Genomic DNA, 20,655 nt, shown 5'->3' on the forward strand with positions numbered 1-20,655 from the left:
TATATATGTGTGAGTGTGCTCTTACGTGCATGTGTTTTTGCCTCTCTTTTCTCCTGTTCACTTCTTAAATGTTGTGCATTTGCAATATCCTCTCATTCTGGTGAAGGGTCCACAGCACATATTATGTCATCTGTTCCTTCTGTAGATGCTGCCGTGTGTTTCCAGCATCTGCAGTGTCAGCACCCCCCCCCACCCCACCCTTGCACAAGCCGTTTTTTCTTCGCCCTCCCCTCCCATTGCTGCATTGTTGGATGTGTTGCCTTTTGGATGAGAGGCTAAACCCTATCTGCCTGTTCAGGGGATTGTAAAAGGATCAAATGGCACTATTCGAAGAGGAGTTGCCTGGTGTCCTGGCCAACATTCTTCCCTCAACCAAAACAAATTAAATGGTCATTCATCTCATTATGTTTGTGGGACCTCGCTGTGTGCAAAGTGGCTGCCGTGCTCATCAACAGCGCAGTTCAAAAAACCAATTCATTGGCTGTGAAGCACTCTGGGACATCCTGAAGATGTGAAAAGCACGAGACAAGTGCAATTTTCTTTTCTGTATCATACTCTGCCCTGGAGGAATTAACATGCGTTTGCCAGCTGTAATTTCAGTATTTTAGTGAGTCGTGCTTCTGGAAATCCGCTAGACGCGCATTCTAAAAATCCACATAAGTTTTAAGAAAGTTAAAACCCAATGCGTCTCCATTTAGTGCACAAGTAGCTCAAACTAGGAACCAGAGAAACGGCTGACTCCACCGATGACCTGCACCACTCAAGTTCCACACAAAAGCTAAGATGGTGCACCTGTTGCTCCAAGTCTCTTGCGATGGAATCTAACATAGAACATAAGAAATAGGAGCAGGAGTAGGCCAATCGGCCCCTCGAGCCTGCTCCGCCATTCAATAAGATCAAGGCTGATCTGATCCTAACCGCCAATCCACTGTCACAGAACCATCTCCTGAATCTAACAGAATTAGACACACGAACTAGGAGCAGGATCAGGCTACACGGCCCCTGGGCCCGCTCCGCTACCCACAGGGCCATGACCGATCCGAACCTAGACTCATGTCCAAATTCCTGCCCGCTCCCCGTAACCTTTAATTCCCTTTACTTCTAGGAAACTGTCTATTTCTGTTTTAAATTTATGTAATGATGTAGCTTCTACAGCTTTTTGGGGCAGCATATTCCATGGACCTACCACCCTCTGAGTGAAGTAGTTCCTCCTCATCTCAGTTTTGAAAGAGCAGCCCCTTATTCTAAGACTATGCCCCCTAGTTCTAGTTTCACCCATCATCGGGAACATCTTCCCTGCATCCACCCGATCCAACCCCTTCACAATCTTATGTTTCAATAAGATCGCCTCTCATTCTTCTGAACTCCAATGAGTAGAGTCCCAATCTACTCAACCTCTCCTCATATGTCCATCCCCTCATCCCCGGGATTAACCGAGTGAACCTTCTTTGTACTGACTCGAGAGCAAGTATGTCCTTTCTTAAGTATGGACACCAAAACTGTACGCAGCATTCCAGGTGCGGTCTCACCAATACCTTGTACAACTGAAGCAATACCTCCCTATTTTTATATTCTATCCCCCTAGCAATGAAAGCCAACATTCCATTGGCCTTCTTAATCACTTGCTGCACCTGCATACTAACCTTTTGAGTTTCGTGCACCAGGACCCCCAGATCCCTTTGTACTTCAGTACTTTCCAGTTTCTTGCCATTAAGATAATAACTTGCTCTACGATTTTTCCTGCCAAAGTGCATAACCTCACACTTTCCAGTATTGTATTCCATCTGCCAAATCTCAGCCCACTTACTTAGCCTGTCTATGTCCCCTTGCAGGTTTTTTATGTCCTCCTCACTCACTACTTTCCCTCCCATCTTAGTATCATCTGCAAACTTTGATATGTTACACTCGGTCCCCTCCTCCAAATCGTTAATATAGATTGTAAAGAGTTGGGGACCCAGCACTGACCCCTGCGGAACACCACTAGTTACTGATTGCCAGTCTGAGAATGAACCATTTATCCCAACTCTCTGCCTTCTGTTAGATAGCCAATCCTCTATCCATGCCAGAATATTACCCCCAATCCCGTGATTTTTTATCTTAAGCAATAATCTTTTGTGTGGCACCTTGTCAAATGCCTTTTGGAAGTCTAAATACACTACGTCCACTGGTTCCCCTTTATCCACCCTATATGTTACTTCCTCAAAGAACTCCAGCAAATTTGTCAAACATGACTTCCCCTTCATAAAACCATGCTGACTTTGTCCTATTAAATTATGATTATCCAAATGTCCTGTTACTGTCTCCTTAATAATGGACTCCAAAATTTTACCTACCACAGATGTTAGGCTAACCAGTCTATAGTTTCCAGCCTTCTGTCTACTGCCCTTTTTAAATAAGGGTGTTACATTTGCAGTTTTCCAGTCTGCCGGGACCTTTGCCGAGTCCAGGGAGTTTTGGAAAATTATTACCAATGCATCCACAATCCCTACCGCCACTTCCCTCAAGACCCTAGGATGTAAGCCATCAGGTCCAGGTGATTTATCCGCCTTGAGTCCCATTATTTTACCGAGTACCACTTCCTTAGTGATTTTGATCGTGTTTAGCTCCTCCCCCCCTATAGCCCCCTGTTTGTCCAGTGTTGGGATATTCTTAAGTGTCTTCTACTGTAAAGACTGATGTAAAATATTCATTGTGTTTTTGCCATCTCCATATTTCCCACCATTAATTTCCCGGTCTCATCCTCTAAGGGACCAACATTTACTATAGCCACCCTTTTTCTTTTTATAAAACTATAAAAACTCTTACTATCTGTTTTTATATTTTTTGCTAATTTACTTTCATAATCTATCTTCCCTTTCTTAATCAATCTTTTTGTTATTTTTTGCTGTCTTTTAAAGTTTTCCCAATCCTCTATCCTCCCACTAGATTTGGCTACCTTATATGCCCTTGTTTTTAGTCGAATACTATCCTTAATTCTTTACTTAACCACGGATGGCTGTCTTTTCTTTTACACCCTTTTCTTCTCAGTGGAATATATATTTTTTGGAAGTTGTAAAATAACTCCTTAAATGTACACCACTGATCATGTATTGTCTTACCCTTTAATCTATTTTCCCAATCCACTCTACTCAATTCCGCTCTCATACCTTCATAGTCTCCTTTATTCAAGTTTAGCACGCTTGTTTGAGATCCAACCTTCTCACCCTCTAATTGAATATGGAATTCAACCATGTTATGGTCACTCATTCCAAGGGGATCCTTTACTAGGACATTTTTAATTAAGCCTGTCTCGTTACACAGGACCAGATCTAAGGTTGCTTGCCCCCTGGTCGGTTCAGTTACATACTGCTCAAGAAACCCATCCCTAATACACTCAATGAACTCATCCTCAAGGCAGCCCTGCCCAATTTGATTTGTCCAATTAATATGATAGTTAAAATCCCCCATAATTATAGATGTTCCCTTATTACAAGCCACAACTATTTCCTGATTGATACTCAGTCCGACAGAGTTGCCACTGTTCGGAGGCCTATAGACTACGCCCACTAGTGTTTTTTTCCCCTTATTATTCCTTACCTCCACCCAAACTGTTTCATTATCCAGATCTTTTGACCCAATATCATTTCTCTGTATTACAGTGATTCCTTCCTTTATTAACATAGCCACCCCACCTCCCCTTCCTTCCTGCCTGTCCTTCCTGATCGTTAAATAACCTGGTATGTTTAATTCCCAGGCATTGTCACCCTGCAGCCATGTTTCTGTAATGGCCACAAGATCATACCCATATGTAGTTATTTGTGCCATTAACTCGTCTATTTTGTTACGAATCTCATGAAAGCAAGGGAGTCGCGGGCTTTTGGACCTTTCCCTTCCATTTTGAAGTCACTTCCATCTGATTTAGGTCTTTCATCCTTTCCCAACAAAAAAAATACCTGCGAGACGGATATACAGGAAACTTTCGATTTACCGGCACCTAAATAACCGGAAATCTTGGTTAACCGGCAAAATTCAGGAGTAGGTTCAGGTAAGTTTTATTACTTGCCTTCCTCCATCTGTTGCTGTGCAAGGGTGTGGCTGCAGCTGTTGCTAAGCTACAGAGACGCTTGGAACTTTTGGCCATTGTTCTGAACCTGTTGCTGAGCAACAGGGTTTGTTGCTTTATACGGAGCTCTCAGCTCCGTATCTTTTACGATAGCTTTCGGTTATCCGGAATTTTTGATGAACCGGCACGTCGGTCCCGGATAAAAAAAAGTTTCCTGTACAAGGGGGCACAATTGGCCCTCCAATTTTCCCTTCCAGTGTAAACTTGCCTCTGTCGTGAACCACTGCAAACAGAGACAGCTGCAAGCAGCGAGGTTAACTTCTCTTACATTGATCAGAAGGTTGCAGCAGACCGGTTCGGCCTCATTTGCCAGAGACTGCAGCAGTGAAGTCGAACCTATACCATTTTTTACCCGTGTGTGAAAACACTCCGCTTCGTAGAGCTGTTTTTCCCTACACTAGACAGCATGGGGAATGGTTAACTGCTATTAAGATATGAAAAATACAAACAGTTGACAAATGTAGACAGTGTGAGGGTAAAGATTAAGAGGGATAAAAAGAGAGACAGCAGAATGGGGTGCGGCGGCGCAGTATACAAAAATAAAAGTGACCTTGAGCTTGACGGGCAGAAAGCTGTACCTGCATCAGTAGTTTGTGAGGTCAGGGGGTTGCAGCACGAGATGGGAGAGGAGCCAATGGTTGATAGAAGATAAAAGGGACACAGAGGAAATGCTACAGTCTGATCCAACTAAGGTCAGCTCTTTTCTTCTGCATCTACAAAAACAGAAAAGCCGGCCTGTATCCTCAGCCCGTGAGACCGTCCTTATAGCCTGGATTCCCATGGCGCAGATACCCCCAGGCAGACTGCGTGCCAACCAATGCCAATGCTCACTTCCAAAAGGAACATTTACTCAGGGACGGACTCAATCCCCACAGATTTATGTTTCAACGGTGGAATGCAGCCCAGTTTTTCCACAAAGTCAGCCTGAGCTTCAATTGCATCTTTAGAGGGAAATGGTAATCTATCTGGCTGTGGTACAGGAAGCAGTGAATCGAGCTTTCTGTGTAGTAATTAGATGAAGGAACTTAGAAAAATAAGAACATTGCTGGCTTGAATAAAGTTTTGTTTTCATTCACTGAACTTTAGCGACTTGTAATACTTCACAAAAAAAAAGACCTTTTAGGTCCAATTTTCAGTATGTTTCCCTCCCTCTCTGCTCTGCACAATATGGAAACTGGAGCACACTCTCACCATCGAATAATCAAATACAGAGAGGCTAAAGCAGGTTGCCAGCCTATTTCTTTCGACAATGGTGGGGGGAAGGGAGGGAGAAACGAAGGGCAAACTTACATTTATATAGCGCCTTTCACATCCTCATGATGTCCCAAAGCACTTCGCAGCCAATAAATTACTTTTAAACTGTTGTAATGTAGGTCAACAGAGCAAGCAATTTGCACACAGCAAGGTCCCACAAACAGCAAGATGAATGAACAGATAATCTGTGGGATTTTTAAAAACAGTGTTGTTTGAGGCATAAATGTTGGCCAGGACACCGGAAGGTCTCTCCTGCTCTTCTCTGAATAGAGCCATGGGATCTTTTATGTCCAGCCGTGAGGACAAATGGGACCTTAGTTTAATGTCTCATCTGAAAGATGGCACCTCCAGTGTAGCATTGAAGTTAGCTTAGACTACATGCTCAAGAGTGGACACAGACCCTATGAGATTATAAGGTTACTTGGAGAAGGTTGGTAAAAAGGAATGTCTCGGCTACTACCAATCATCCGTACTAAAGCATTGAAATCAGGGAGCCATGCCGACCAGGAAGGTTCCAAGCTTGATCCCGTGTTGAGTTCGCTGGGATGGTGGGATTGGCGCTACAACTGGGATCAATGCTGGGAATAGGGAAAAACCCTCCCAAAAAAAGTGTCGTGGCACTTGCTCTTAAATCATGATCCAGTGACTTCAACTCAAGACAGGATTGAGTACCGCTGCAATGCCTTCCACAAGCTACCAAAACTCATCTAGGCTCACACTTCCAGGAATGAGCACTTGGGTGAGTGGAGAGTGGCCAGTGCCTCCTGGTGGCAGCCCAGTGTCTTCAAGAGTGCAAAAAAAAAAGCAAGCTTCTATGCCAACTATTTTGGAGCTGCAGCTATGAGCGTCAATAGTCCTCTTATGTGACAAATCTCACACTGCTGAGGAGTACACATGCAGAGAATAACTATAAAAACACATGCCAATTCACACTAAACAACAGATCTGATACTAAAGCAAATTAAAACTCATTTCCCCAAGCAATTTAAATTGGATGCGGATTCGCTGAATTCCTTCAAGCGAGAGCTGGACCTGTTTCTGGCTGGGGCGGAGATCACCTCTTACAGAAGGTGGGTACTGCAGGGAATTCAGGTCAGAGCGAGCTCCTGGGCTAGTTTCAAACGCCTGGATGGGTCGGAGAGGAATTTCCCGGATTCCCCGACCCCCCTCCCAAATTGGCCTGGGGTTTTTGCCTCTCCCAGGAGATCACATGGCTCCGGATGGGGTGGGGAGTATATATTGTGATACACAAGGTATCGCAACTGTGTGGGACAGGCTGGGTGGACCAGAGGATGTTTACCTGTCCGTCATTGCTCGTAAAAAAAGCGTCATCTCCATCCATTTAGGCTTGGACCCTTGTCATTCCTCAACAGGACAACCCGAGTCCAGGTCCTTTCCCCATCACTAAGGAACCAGTTGCTAACAAGTGTGAGGCTAACCGTGTGCCAATTTCTCTCTCTCCCTGTTCTGGTAGTCACAGAATGCTTTGGAGGGATAAGGCCCCTGTTACCTTTCCCTGTTAGGTATGTAATACGAGTGTTTGGGATGGTCTGTCCAGGGAGGTATGAGGCTGGTAACACCAGTAATTCTATGAGGAAATTGGGTAGGCATTTAGCAAGAAAATCAACTGAGAGATATTAGGGAGTGAACGATATATTCTGTTTTTGAACTCTGGCCAGTCAGATGCGCCATAATAGTCATTTCTGGTCCGATCCATTCTTACAAGAAGGAAAATGAGAGGGGACAGGAAAGAATGGATAAAAGAAAAAGGAAAAAAAAAAAACATGAAAGCTTGATGAACAGTTCCTTTACTTTCTTGAGATTATGCTGTAGGTTCTGGGAATGTCCTTGGCTGTTTTTTTCTGTAACAGCAGAACAGGTAAAATAACATTACTCTATAGGCCACATCCAACTGTATAAATCAGTGCTGTTACTAGGAATTTAGTCAAGTTCCAAGCTTGTGGGGAGTGTTCAACAACAACTTACGATTATATTACCTTCACAGGAGCATTTTCAGACAAACTTTGACGAGTCACATAAGGAGATACAGGAAACTTTCGATTAACCGGCCCCTCTACACCGGCAAAATTCAGGAGTCGGTTCAGGTAACTTTTATTACTTTTTTTACTCCATTTGTTGCTGTGCAAGGGTGTAGCTGAAGCTGTTACTAAGCTAGAGACGCTTGCAACTTGTGCCGATTGTTCTGAAGCTGTTGCTAAAGGGTTTGTTGCTTTATACGGAGCTCTGAGCTCCGTATCTTTTACTATAGCGTTCGGTTATCCGGAATTGTTGATGAACCGGCAACACGTCGGTCCTGTCCGTGCCGGATACCAGAAAGTTTCCTGTATTAGGACAGGTGACTAAAAGCTTGGGGAATGAGGTAGGTTTTAAGGAGCGTCTTAAATGGAGGAGAGAGGTCGAGAGATTTAGGGAGGGAATTCCAGAGCTTAGGGCCTAGACAGCCGAAGGCACTTCACAATATCCACCTGAACTTGTCAAAAGTAGTACAATTAGAGTACAGATTTTGTCCTTCCAATCTTGGGTTGTATTTTTGAACGAAGGTGAGGTACGGATCTTATAGTCCAATCACTGGTGGGGACAGCTACTGATCATGAATTAAGAGTGCTACACAAGAACCACAAGTCTGACTTTTCCTACAGCATATTGGTCCAATCTATACAATATATTAAATATCTTGTATCTGCATGCACTGCTGGTCAACTTTTACCATGATAAATGTGTGCCTGTGTAAACCTGTTGCGCTGTCAATACACGCTTCTCCACTATGGAGGTGCTGCAGCACCACACCTGGCAGGAGGGTGTCATTACTAGTTCACAGACAATTTCCATTACAGGAAACTCTCGATTTACCGGCACCTAAATAACCGGAAATCTCTGTTAACCGGCAAAATTCAGGAGTAGGTTCAGTTAAGTTTTACTTCATATTAGTGGCCGTTCCTGGATCTGTGGCTGTGTAACCGGGGTTCCTGCACCTGTTGCTAAGCAACAGGGATGCCTGGATCTTGTGGCCTGGGTTCCTGCACCTGTTGCTAAGCAACAGGGAAGCCTGGATCTGTGGCCATGTACGGGGCTCTCGTACCTTTTACTATACCTCTCTGTAATCCGGACTTTTTGATAAACCGGCACCACGCCGGTCCCGTTGGTGCCGGATAAATGAGTTTCCTGTATATATGTGGCGATAGGAATTTCTAAAAGAAATATAAAAACAGTAGAATGCATGACTGCTTCACATGAAGGCTACATTTGGCTTGACTCCCTGTGTGAAACACCACAGGAGGAGATCGACTAGTATAATAAATAATTCCAATTACAATACTGTAATTATCTTTTCAAGTCACAGTGACAACATCAATAGAATGCTAACTCCTGGTCACAATCCCATGAACCTGGATGGAAAGTGTGCATCTGTGTATACGGAGAAGGGGGCAGGGGGAAGTAGCGGGTTGGGAATCTGTGCCCCTCTGTGCTTGAATCACCCGGCAACTGTCAGGATTCAGCTGTGAACAACAATCACTTCAGGTGAGGTATCAGAGAAAAAGAGACTTGCATTTATATAGCGCCTTTCACCACCTCAGGACGTCCCAAAGGGCTTTACAGCCAATTTTGAAGTGTAGTCGCCGTTGTAATGTAGGAAACGCGGCAGTCAATTTATGCACAGCAAGCTCCCACAAACAGCAATGTGATAATGACCAGATAATCTGTTTTAGTGATGTTGATGGAGGGATAAATATTGGCCAGGACACTGGGGATAACTCCCCTGCTCTTCTTCGATATAGTGTCTCATGGGATCTTTTACGTCCACCTGAGAGAGCAGACGGGGCCTCGATTTAACGTCTCATCTGAAAGACGGCCCCTCCGACAGTGCAGCACTCCCTCAGCACTGCACTGGAGTGTCAGCCTAGATTTTTGTGCCTGAACTTTGAATCTTCTGACTCAGAGGCGAGAGTGCTACCCACTGAGCCACAGCTGACACTACCTGTGTAACTATACTCGGCAAGAGCCAGTTCAGTCAGATGACATTCTTTTTCCCCGTAAAATGCAATACAGGATTAGGTCCAAAGAAGAAAGACTTGCATTTATACAGCACCATCTCACATTTCGCAGAAACTTCCCAAAGTACCGCACAGTGAATTACTTCGGAGTCCAGTTACCGTTACATAGGTGAATGTAGCAGTCGCAATGCACAATAGATTTAATAACCAGTTCATCTGTTTTTGGCGGTGTTGATCGATGGAATTTGGCTGGCATGCCAGGAGAGTACTCTGCTAGTCTACAAATAGTGCTGTAGAATCTTCAACATTCACCTAAACAACTGCAACAGGCAGATTGGGCCTCTGTTGAACATCTCATCTGAAGGACAGCGCCTCCAACAGTGCAACACTGCTGAAGTACTGCACCAAAACATCAAGATAAATTATTTGCTGTAGTCCTGGAGTGGGAATCTGACTCAGAGTTTAGAGTGTTAAAAACTCCCAATCCGCACCCCCACCCCATAGAAGCAAGAAGGAGGCCATTCAGCCTCTCAAGCCTGCTCCACCATTCAATTAGATCATGGTTGATCTGAACCTCACCTCCATTTACCTGCTGTTGCTCCATATCCCTCGATATGGAGCAAAGGCTAAGGGTCCCGACAACATCCTGGCTGGCGTGAAGACTTGTGCTCCAGAACTAGCCACGCCTCTAGCTAAGCTGTTCCAGTATAGCTACAACACTGGCATCTATCCGACAATGTGGAAAACTGCCCAGGTATGTCCTGTCCACAAAAAGCAGGACAAATCCAATCTATCCAATTACCGCCCCATCAGTCTATTCTCAATCATCAGCAAAGTGATGGAAGGCGTCGTCGACAGTGCTATCAAGTGGCACTTACTCACCGACAGCCTGCTCACCGATGCTCAGTTTGGGTTTCGCCAGGACCACTCGGCTCCAGACCTCATTCCAGCCTTGATCCAAACATGGACAAAAGAGCTGATTTCCAGAGGTGAGGGAAGAGTGACTGCCCTTGACATCAAGGCAGCATTTGACTGAGTGTGGCATCAAGGAGCCCTAGTAAAACTGAAGCCAATGGGAATCAGGGTGGGAAACTCCACTGGCTAGAGTCATACCTAGCACAAAGGAAGATGGTTGTGGTGGTTGAAGGTCATTGCTGCAGGAGTTCCTTAGGGCAGTGCCCTAGGCCCAACCATCTTCAGCTGCTTCATCAATGACCTTCCCTCCAACATTAGTTCAGAAATGGGGATGTTCGCTGATAGCTGCACAGTGTTCAGTGCCATTCACTCCTCAGATAATGAATCAGTCCATGCCCGCATGCAACAAGACCTGGACGACAAGCCTTTCCACCATCTACAAGGCACAAGTCAGGAGTGTGGTGGAATACTCTACACTTGCCTGGATCAGTGCAGCTCCAACAACACAAGAAGCTCGACACCATTTAAGACAAAGCAACCCGCTTGATTGACACCCCATCCACCACCTTAAACATTCACTCCCTCCACCACAGGCGCACTGTGGCTGCAGTGTGTACCATCTACAAGATGCACTGCAGCAACTCGTCAAGGCTTCTTCGGCAGTACCTCCTAAACCTGTGACCTCTACCACCTAGAAGGACAAGGGCAGCAGGCGCATGGGAACACAATCATCTGCAAGTTCCCCATCAAGTTACACACCACCCTGACTTGGAAATATATCGCCGTTCCTTCATTGTCGCGGTGTCAAAATCCTGGAAACCCTCTAACAGCACTGCGGGAGTACCTTCACCACAGACTGCAGCGGTTCAAGGCGGCTCACCACCACCTTCTCAAGGGCAATTAGGGTTGGGCAATAAATGCTGGTCTTGCCAGCAATGCCCACATCCCATGAACGAATAAAAAATAAATCCTCATCTAACAAAACTGTTATTGATTCCAGTCTTGAAAGGTACAATTGACCCAACATCCACAGGCTTTTGGGACAGAAAACTCCAGAGTTCTACTAACCTTTGTATGAAAAGTGCTTCCTGATTTCCCTCCCAAATGGCCGAGCTCTAATTTTAAGATTATGTCCCCTCGTTCTTGAATTACCCACCAGAGGAAATAATTTCTTTTTCTACCCTAGCGAATCCTCTCATCATTTTAAACAGCTTGATCAGATCATCCTTCAATCGTCTATACTCAAGGGAATACAAGCCAGGTTTATGCAACCTGTTCTCATGTTTTAACTAGCCCCTCGAGCCTGCTCCGCCATTCAATGAGATCATGACCGATCTGCCACCTAACTCCATATACCCGCCTTTGCCCCATATCCCTTAATACCTTTGGTTAACAAAAATCTATCAATCTCAGATTTAAAATTAACAATTGATCCAGCATCAATTGTCGTTTGCGGAAGAGAGTTCCAAACTTCTACCACCCGTTGTGTGTAGAAGTGCTTCCCAATTAACTCCTGAAAGGTCTGGCTCTAATTTTTAGACTCTGCCCCCTAGTCCTAGACTCCCCAACCAGCAGAAATAGTTTCTCTCTATCTGCTCTATCATGTCCCCTTAATATCTTGAAAACTTCGATCAGGTCACCCCATAACCTTCTAAATTCCAGGGAATACAACCCTAGTTTGTGTAATCTCTCCTCGTAATTTAACCCTTGGCGTCCGGGTATCATTCTGGTAAACCTACGCTGCACTCCCTCCAAGGCCAATCTATCCTTCCTAAGGTGTGGGGCCCAGAACTGCTCCCAGTGCTCCAGGTGTGGTCTAACCAGGGCTTTATGTAGCTGTAGCATAACTTCTACCCCCTTGTATTCTAGTCCTCTAGATATAAAGGCCAGCATTCCATTAGCTTTTTTGATTATATTTCTGTACCTGTTCATGATATTTTAATGATTTATGTACCTGAACCCCCCAAGTCTCTTTGGATCTCCACTGATCTTAGTTTTCCACTATTTACAAAGTACCCTGTTCAATCCTTTTTGGGTCCAAAGTGGACGACCTCACATTTGCCTACGTTGAAATCCATTTGCCATAGTTTTGCCCATTCACTGAATCTATCAATATCCCTTTGTAATTTTATGCTTCCATCTGCACAGTCTACAACCCCGGCTTATCTTTGTGTCATCAGCAAACTTGGATACAGGAAACTTTCGTTTAACCGGAGGTTAAATGTCCGGGAAGCTCTATCTACCAGCAAAATTCAGGAGCCGTTTCCTATAAGTTTTTTTACTTCTCGTTGCTTTTTATTTCCCAGTCAGGCTCTGCAAGGTCTAGCTGAAGCCGTTGCTTAGCTACAGAGACGCTTTTAAGCTGCGGCCGACTGTTTTGAAGCTGTTACAGGGTTTGTTGATTCACATGGAGCTCAAAAGCTCCGTATGTTTTAACATTAGCGCTGCTTTCTACGGCAGTTTTGATGGTACGGCACCAGCTCGGTCCCGTCAGTGCCGGATACCAGAAAGTTTCCTGTATATGACTTTCTAAGCCAACATCTAAATTGTTAATAAATAGAGTGAATAGTTGAGGCCCCAACATCTGTGGGACACCACTAGTCACCTCCTGCCAATTAGAGAACCTGCCCATTATCCCCACTCTCTGTCTCCTGCCGCTCAGCCAATCTCCTAACCAGGTCAATAATTTGCCCTCAATTCCGTGAGCTTCAACCTTAGTTAACAGTCTCTTTAGGAGGGACTTTATGAAATGCCTTCTGGAAGTCCATATAAATAACATCCATACACATTCCCCTGTCCACTACTTTAGTCACCTCTTAAAAAAATTCAATCAAGTTCGTCAGGCAAGACCTACTTTTCACAAATCCATCCCACGTTGGAATCAGTGAATGAATGAATGATGTACCCCCTCCAAGGCTTCCCGAGTGGCAGGCAGTGACTAGTGGGGTACCGCAGGGATCGGTCCTTGCACCCCAGCTATTCACAATATATATTAATGATCTGGACGAGGGAACTAGATGTAATATCTCCCAAGTTTGCAGATGACACAAAGCTGGGTGGGCGTGTGTGCTGTGAGGAGGATGCCGAGAAACTCCAGTATCATTTGGACAGGTTGGGTGATTGGGCAAAAGCATGGCAGATGCAATAGAACGTGGATAAATGCGAGGTTATCCACTTTGGTGTCAAAAACAGGAAGGCAGATTATTATCTAAATGGCAATAGATTGGGAGAAGGGGAAGTGCAACGAGACCTGGGTGCCCTTGTGCACCAGTCGCTGAAAGTAAGCATGCAGGTGCAGCAGGCGGTTAAGAAGGCAAATGGTATGTTGGCCTTCGTAGCGAGAGGATTCAAGTACAGGAGCAAGGATGTCTTGCTGCAGTTGTACAGGGCCTTGGTGAGACCACACCTTGAGTATTGTGTGCAGTTTTGGTCGCCTTATCTAAGGATGTTCTTGCCATGGAGGGAGTGCAGCGAAGATTCACCAGACTGACACCTGGGATGGCAGGAATGACATATGAGGAGAGATTGGGTCGATTGGGCTTGTATTTGCTGGAGTTTAGAAGAATGAGAGGGGATCTCATTGAAACTTATAAAATTCTAACAGGATTAGACAGACTAGATGCTGGAAGGATGTTCCCGATGGCGGGGGAGTCCAGAACCAGGGGTCACAGTCTAAGGATAAGGGGTAGGCCATTTAGGACAGAGATGAGGAGGAATTTCTTCACCCAGAGAGTGGTGAACCTGTGGAATTCTCTGCCAAAGAAGGCAGTAGAGGCCAATTCATTAAATATATTCAAGAAGGAGTTGGATATATTTCTTAAGGCTAAAGGGATCAAGGGATATGGAGAGAAGGCAGGGACAGGGTACTGAGTTTGGATGATCAGCCATGATCGCATTGAATAGCAGAGCAGGCTCGAGGGGCCGAATGGCCTACTCCTGCTCCTATCTTCTAGGTTTCTAATATTTAAGTGATTTGTGTACTTGGAGTCCCAAATATCTCTGTTCCTCTACAGATCCTAGCTTGTCACCATTTACAAAATACTCTGATGTATCTTTCTTGGATCCAAAGTAGATGATCTCACACTTGCCCACGTTAAACTCCATCTGCCATAGTTTTGCCCACTCACCGAGTCTGTCTATGACTCTTTGCAACTTCCTGCTCCCATCTATATAACTTATACTATCCCTCCTAGCAACTAGCTCCCAGGAGTAATTTTATCTAATTAAATGACACGGCAAAAAAGGTGGCAGATGGACCATGCAGGGCTGAAAGGAGCCAATGATGAAGTCCCAGGAAACTGCTAAAAAATGTTAAGAAAAACGACAAGTAAGCAAGCTGCTCCACAGACAGTTTGAAGTGCTGGTGGCAAATAAGCAATCATCGTCCTGTGCTGTTTTTTTTTAGTTTTTTTTTTAAAAACATTAACCGTGCAGCCCTGGTCATAATTTTTCTCCTGAAAAATAAACGATGGGACTTCACAAATACTTCAAAAAAAATAATTAACGCCAGGGAATCAGCCAGAGCTGCAACTCACCGTGGAAATAAAAGACAGGTTGAGCAAAGTCAGCTCTTTGCAGCCCCAGCTAAAACGCCGGGTGTACATTCTACAACAAATGTAATTAACACTGTAAACCAGGAACTATTGCAATAAACAACCTTTATAGGACACCATTAAAACAGAGACGGTTACGAAGAGATCTGACTGAGGTGCTAAATTTTTTTTGACGGGTTTTGCTAAGTAAATCAGGAATATCTATTTCTGTTGGTTGGCGAGTCAATATTAAAGTATATAAATTTAAAATCATCTAGAAGAATGAAGGTACTTTTTTAAATAAATATATTGTGAAAGCTCCAAGATGTTTTACCTGGACAGAAGAAAGAAGGAGACAGACACTGAGCAATATGAGGAAGTGTTTGGGGGGGGGGGCTTGGCTGAAAGCATGGTTAATTAAGCAAGTCGGCTTTGAGGAAGCTTTTGAAGATGGTAAAAGATGCAATAAAGTAGAGGGGTTTAGGAGGAGAGCTCCAGAGTGCTGGGCCTAATGGCTGCAGGCACTGCCACCGATGGTAGAGCGGAAGGAGGGTCATGGGGGAGGTACAGCAGAACAGAGTTGGAAAACCAATGTGAACTGATGTGCTTTCCCGGAGCTCCTGTTACTGACTTACGGTTCTGTGTTTGAGGCCACTGCGGTTCACAATTTTTCTAACCCAAAGCCAGCCACTTAGTGCCCCAATTCTTTGGTCCTCTGCTCCTGTTCCCTATTTTCTTGCACTCCCCCCCCCCCCACCCACCACCCCTCAATATACAGGAAACTTTGTATTATCCGGAGGTTAACTGTCCGGAATGCTCAAGCCACCGGCAAAAATCAGGAGCAGTTTCGTTAGTTTTTTTTTCTTTTCGTTGCTTTTTTCTCAACAGTCAAGCTCTGCAAGGTCTCGCTGAAGCTGTTGCTAAGCTACAGAGACGCGTGCAAGGTACAGCCGACTGTTTAGAAGCAAGCAACAGGGTTTGTTGCCAGATACGGAGCTCAAAATCTCCGTATGTTTCAACATTAGCGCTGGTTTGTCCGGCAGTTTTGATGGGACGGCAACAGCTCGGTCCCGTCGGTGCCGGATAGCACAAAGTTTCCTGTAATGGGAGAGAGTCAATACAAATGAAGATGGAGACTGCAACACCAAATAATTGGGAAGTGGGCAAGAAGCAGAGAAACAGTTACAGTAAGAGAGACATTACCAGGACTACTTATTTCTACCTCATCAAAAGGAGGATGTAGAGGTCAGGGGGAGCAAAGCCACGAGAGAGAAAAACAATTGTAAACGAGAGTTCTGACGTCAACGTGCAGAAACACGAGAGTCAATGGATGGCGAGCAACAGTGTGATAGGTGAGCAGGGCTTGGTATAGAATAGGGTGTGGGCACCAACGCTCTGGATTAGTTGGAGTTTGTAAAGGGTAGAAAGAAACATAGAATATAGGAGCAGGAGTATGCCATTCGGCCCCTCGAGCCCACTCCGCCATTCAATAAGATCATGGCTGATCATCCAAATTCAGTACCCTGTCCCTGCCTTCTCCCCATGTCCCTTGATCCCTTTAGCCTCAAGAAATATATCCAACTCCTTGAATATATTTAATGAATTGGCCTCAACTGCCTTCTGTGGTAGAGAATTCCACAGGTTCACCACTCTCTGGGTGAAGAAATTCCTCCTCATCTCAGTCCTAAATGGCTTACCCCTTATCTTTAGACTGTGACCCCTGGTTCTGGACTCCCCCGCCATCGGGAACATGCTTCCTGCATCTAGTCTGTCTAGTCCTGTTAGAATTTTATAAGTTTCAATGAGATCCCCTCTCATTCTTCTAAACTCTAGCAAATATAAGCCTAATCGACTCAATCTCTCCTCATATGTCATTCCTGCCATCCCAGGCATCAGTCTGGTCAGAAAGCAGCTAGCAAGCAGCGTCCTGGAAAAGGAGGAGAGTTTCAGCCAGCCATACGGCGGGGAGGGGGTGGGGGAGAAGATCACAACTGACACAGGTTACATGACAGAGGTAGAACAGACCTGGCAATGGCTCCCTTCCTGTAAACTCTGTCTCTGCTTCTTGCCCACTTCCCAATTATTTGGGTGTTGCAGTCTCCCATCTTCGTTTATATTGACTCTCTCCCCTGATATTGCGAGGGGGGAGTGCAAGAAAATAGGATATAGAAGCAGAGGACCAGAGAATCAAGTCACAAAGGGGCACTAAGTGGCTGGCTTTGGGCTCGGAAAAATTGTGCATTGGCCTCAAACACAGAACAAACAGTAAGTCAGTGACAGGAGCTCCGAGAACAAAATGCAAGGCCGGAGCTGGTAAGGATGACAGGGTTATGGAGCTGCAGTGAAGGCTCCTTAAAAAAAGTCACACGGCAGCGGAGACAGGGGATGGGACAGCTCGGAGAATTAAATGAGGGGACTCAGAGCTGGCATGGTGTTCAAAGGCTTTCCGCCCTTTTTGTTTTGAAAGTTGAAACTGTGTGTGACAATGGGGAATGAGAGATCATTAAATACTCTATGTACCAAAGAGTGTTTGAGTGTTTCTTTGATTGTAAAATTTGAGCCATTCATTAAAAAGCGACACATCAGCACATTTCACTCCCCAAGGACATGTTGGAACTTTTCCCACATCCCACAGACTTGTGCCACATTAAAAAATGAACAGATCACAGATTTTTCTAAAGGGATACAGACCAATAATGAGACTTTATGCGGCTGTTTTCTATATCTTCCTTCCCCTTAATGCACAGTAAAAACCCCACTTGCTAGAACAGACTGACTGTTACAGCTCAATAGTTGGGTCACCAATGGCTGTAATAAACTTTCCAGCAGGTTTATGCCAGATCAGAGACGTTGAACACGGAGCTGCGTCGTGTGCTTGAATCAGCATTTTGTCCTCTAGTGCAGTTTGAAAAACACTCATTAGAACCATAAAGATGCAGTGACCCAGTTGCAAACTCTTTTAATTAGGAGAAAGTATGCAAGGAAGTAACAGACTGCAAAGAGGGATGGTTACGAAAATAATCAAGAAACAAAAATACTTACATTTCTCACACAATCGCCCAATAGCTGCAAAATAAAAAAAAAATCAAGTCAGATGAGGATTGACGCTTTGCAATAAGGTTATTTATTTATTTTTCGGTGAGATACAAGCAGGGTTTGTGAAAAGCATCAGCGACGCTTTCTAATGGGCACCGACTGGTTCAGCCAGGCAACTGAGGGTGCGGGGGAGTGGAGAAAGAGAACAATTTCTGCTATTCACTTATTTACAGCAATATAAAAAGCCAACAGTGGAAATTTTACCGTGGGTGAGGAGTCCTACTTGCATTTCACACTCTTGAGACAGTGAGCTACAGATAGCACAGCATGCAGGAGTACTAACGGACTATGTCTAACAGCAGCGGGATGAGGCTTTGCACACTGCACAACCAAATACAGGACACTCTTTATTATCCGGCACCAACGGGACCGGCGTGGTGCCGGTTTATCAAAAAGTCCGGATTACAGAGAGGTATAGTTTAAAAGGTACCAGAGCTCCGTACACAGCAACAAATCCAGGCTTCCCTGTTGCTTAGCAACATGTGCAGGAACTCCAGCCACAGACCAAGCGTCCCTGTTGCTTAGCAACAAGTGCAGGAACCCCGGTTACACGGCCACAGATCCAGGAACGGCCACTAATATGAAGTAAAACTTACCTGAACCTACTCCTGAATTTTGCCGGTTAACAGAGATTTCCGGTTATTTAGGTGCCGGTAAAGCGAGAGTTTCCTGTGTATACAAGGCACTTCCCAAGAGGGAAGGGGTGGGGGGGAAGAAATAAAAGTTCAGACAGAGCGAACCATCTGGGACTGTCCTCCACATGTCCTGGTGGCCTGTTCAGAACAGGACTGATGACAATATGGGAGCAGGATGGTGCTTGGGGGGAAGGAAAGGAACTGACAACAGTGGGAATTTTGGTTTTCAGAAACAAGGCAGAGTGGCATGGGTAGGGACTTGGAATCAGGCCACCAGCTGATCTCGGGGCAAAACAGCAGTTACCTTGCGGGGAGCTTCTGGTTCTTTAACCTTGTCCCACAAGGTACAGCCATCAAACATAACACTTTCCAATGCAGACCGAAGTCTACCACATTTTCCTCAACAATCCTGCTCACCCTAACCACACAGCTGTCTGCATCCTGGAGCTCTAGAATATAGACACAGCAATTATACCGCCAGCTACCCACAGACAAGCCCAGATTACGGGCCTTGAAATTGCGGTCGGCGGTGTAGCTAAGGAATACGCTGTCGATCTCCGAACTAAATTCACACCTGCCTCATGTGAAGCCCCAAGCGAAAACTTGCTTTGAAACTCTGTGGAGCTGTGCGCAGTGTAGTGGCCCACGGATCCCAGGCGTGTATCGTTGTGCCTAAGCGTACCTGGGATCACGTGGGGCAGCGCTCCTTTCACTAGCCAATCAGGAAACATAGAAAGCCCCGTGTATGACAACTTGTGAATTAAATGGTGTGATACTAATTATATTTATTTGACAAGTACAGTACTTGGCTTTAAAAAGCACAAGGAATACTTTGGAGTAAGTACAGTTAATTACTGGAAGACTCAGCAAGTTAAAAAAATGAAAACGATCTCATCCCTCAAACCGAGCCTTTACAGCTGCCTAGTAGGTTCTTTTACATGTTCCCTTTTCATTATTATACAATATCATCCCCCCCCCTTTCCCCATACACTGTGCAAACAGGCTCCTGCGCCTGTTTGCACCAGCCGTAATCTTTTCCAGCGCAATTGATGTGCAGTAGGTGGGCAATTAGCCCAGCTTTTCCATTTCAATGAAGACTTGAAAGTCGCAACGGATCACTTGTCTATTCAGAACCTGACAGATCGCAAGTTCGGGATTTAGCGTATGTGCTTCCCAAACTTGTGATCAATTTCAAAAGCGGTATGACGGCGTACTCGCAGAGTATGCCGTCATACCAACTGCAAATTCAGGGCCATTAATGTAGAACTGTTTCAAGAGTGTTGTATACCAGTGGTAGGACATTAGATCACAGTTGGAATACTGTGTTCAGTTTTGGACTCCATACTATAGGAGGCAAGAAAATGGGTAAGTGCAGATTCACTAGGCTGCCGCCTGGCGTAAATACATACGATTTAATTAGAACAGAGGAGATTGAGGGGTAATTTGATAGAGGCATTTAAAATTATGATGGGATCGGACAGAGTAGATCGAGCTGTTTCCACTAATTAAATCCCTTCATGGCCTTGCCTCTCCCCACCTCGGTTACCTCCTCCAGCCCTATGATCCCCAGAACTCTTTATTCCTCTGACTCTCGCCTCTCGTACATCCCCTCCCCTTCACCGTTAGCTGTCTACTCCCCGCATTCTGGAATTCCCTCCCGAACCCCTCTGCCTTCCTGTAAGGCTTGCCTTAAAACCCATCTCTCTGACCAACTTTAGTTACCCCTCTTAATATCTCCTCCTTTGGCTTGGCATCCATTTTCGTCTGATAATGTAGAAAAGCATCCCTAGGCATAAAGAGCACTATATTAAGGCAAATGTTGATTTAGGGGTCTAGAAGAAGGGGGATATAGGTATAAGATTAAATACAAGAGATTTAGGACAGAGAGCAGGAGAAACTTTACAAAAACAGAGGGCTGCGAGAGGCTGTGGAATTCAGGGTTAGGGGTCAGTGATTGAAGCAGCAACCAGGCCAATGTTTAAGAATAAGTTAGACAAGTGCTTGAAGGAAAGAGGAATAAATGGATGTGGGAACAGAGCCGCCACATGGGGATGAAAACTGCTGCTTACAGGGAAAGCAGTTAGTGGAGACTTAGCACTTCACAGCAA

General features: G+C 45.0%; 1 protein-coding gene across 1 annotated transcript in view; it reads right to left on the reverse strand.

The window, feature by feature from the left end:
• The window catches only part of phf5a (PHD finger protein 5A), a 48,281-nt gene that overhangs the window by 19,886 nt on the left and 7,740 nt on the right, over positions 1 to 20,655 (reverse strand). Inside the window, exon 2 of the mRNA XM_085969544.1 lies at positions 17,859 to 17,882. Coding sequence (XP_085825670.1) covers positions 17,859 to 17,882 — 24 coding nt within the window. The remainder of the gene's footprint in view (positions 1 to 17,858; positions 17,883 to 20,655) is intronic.

The sequence above is a fragment of the Somniosus microcephalus genome, chromosome 28, assembly GCF_052327205.1.
Source record: "Somniosus microcephalus isolate GS21.2 chromosome 28, FLI_Smic_1.0, whole genome shotgun sequence".
NCBI lineage: Eukaryota > Metazoa > Chordata > Chondrichthyes > Squaliformes > Somniosidae > Somniosus > Somniosus microcephalus.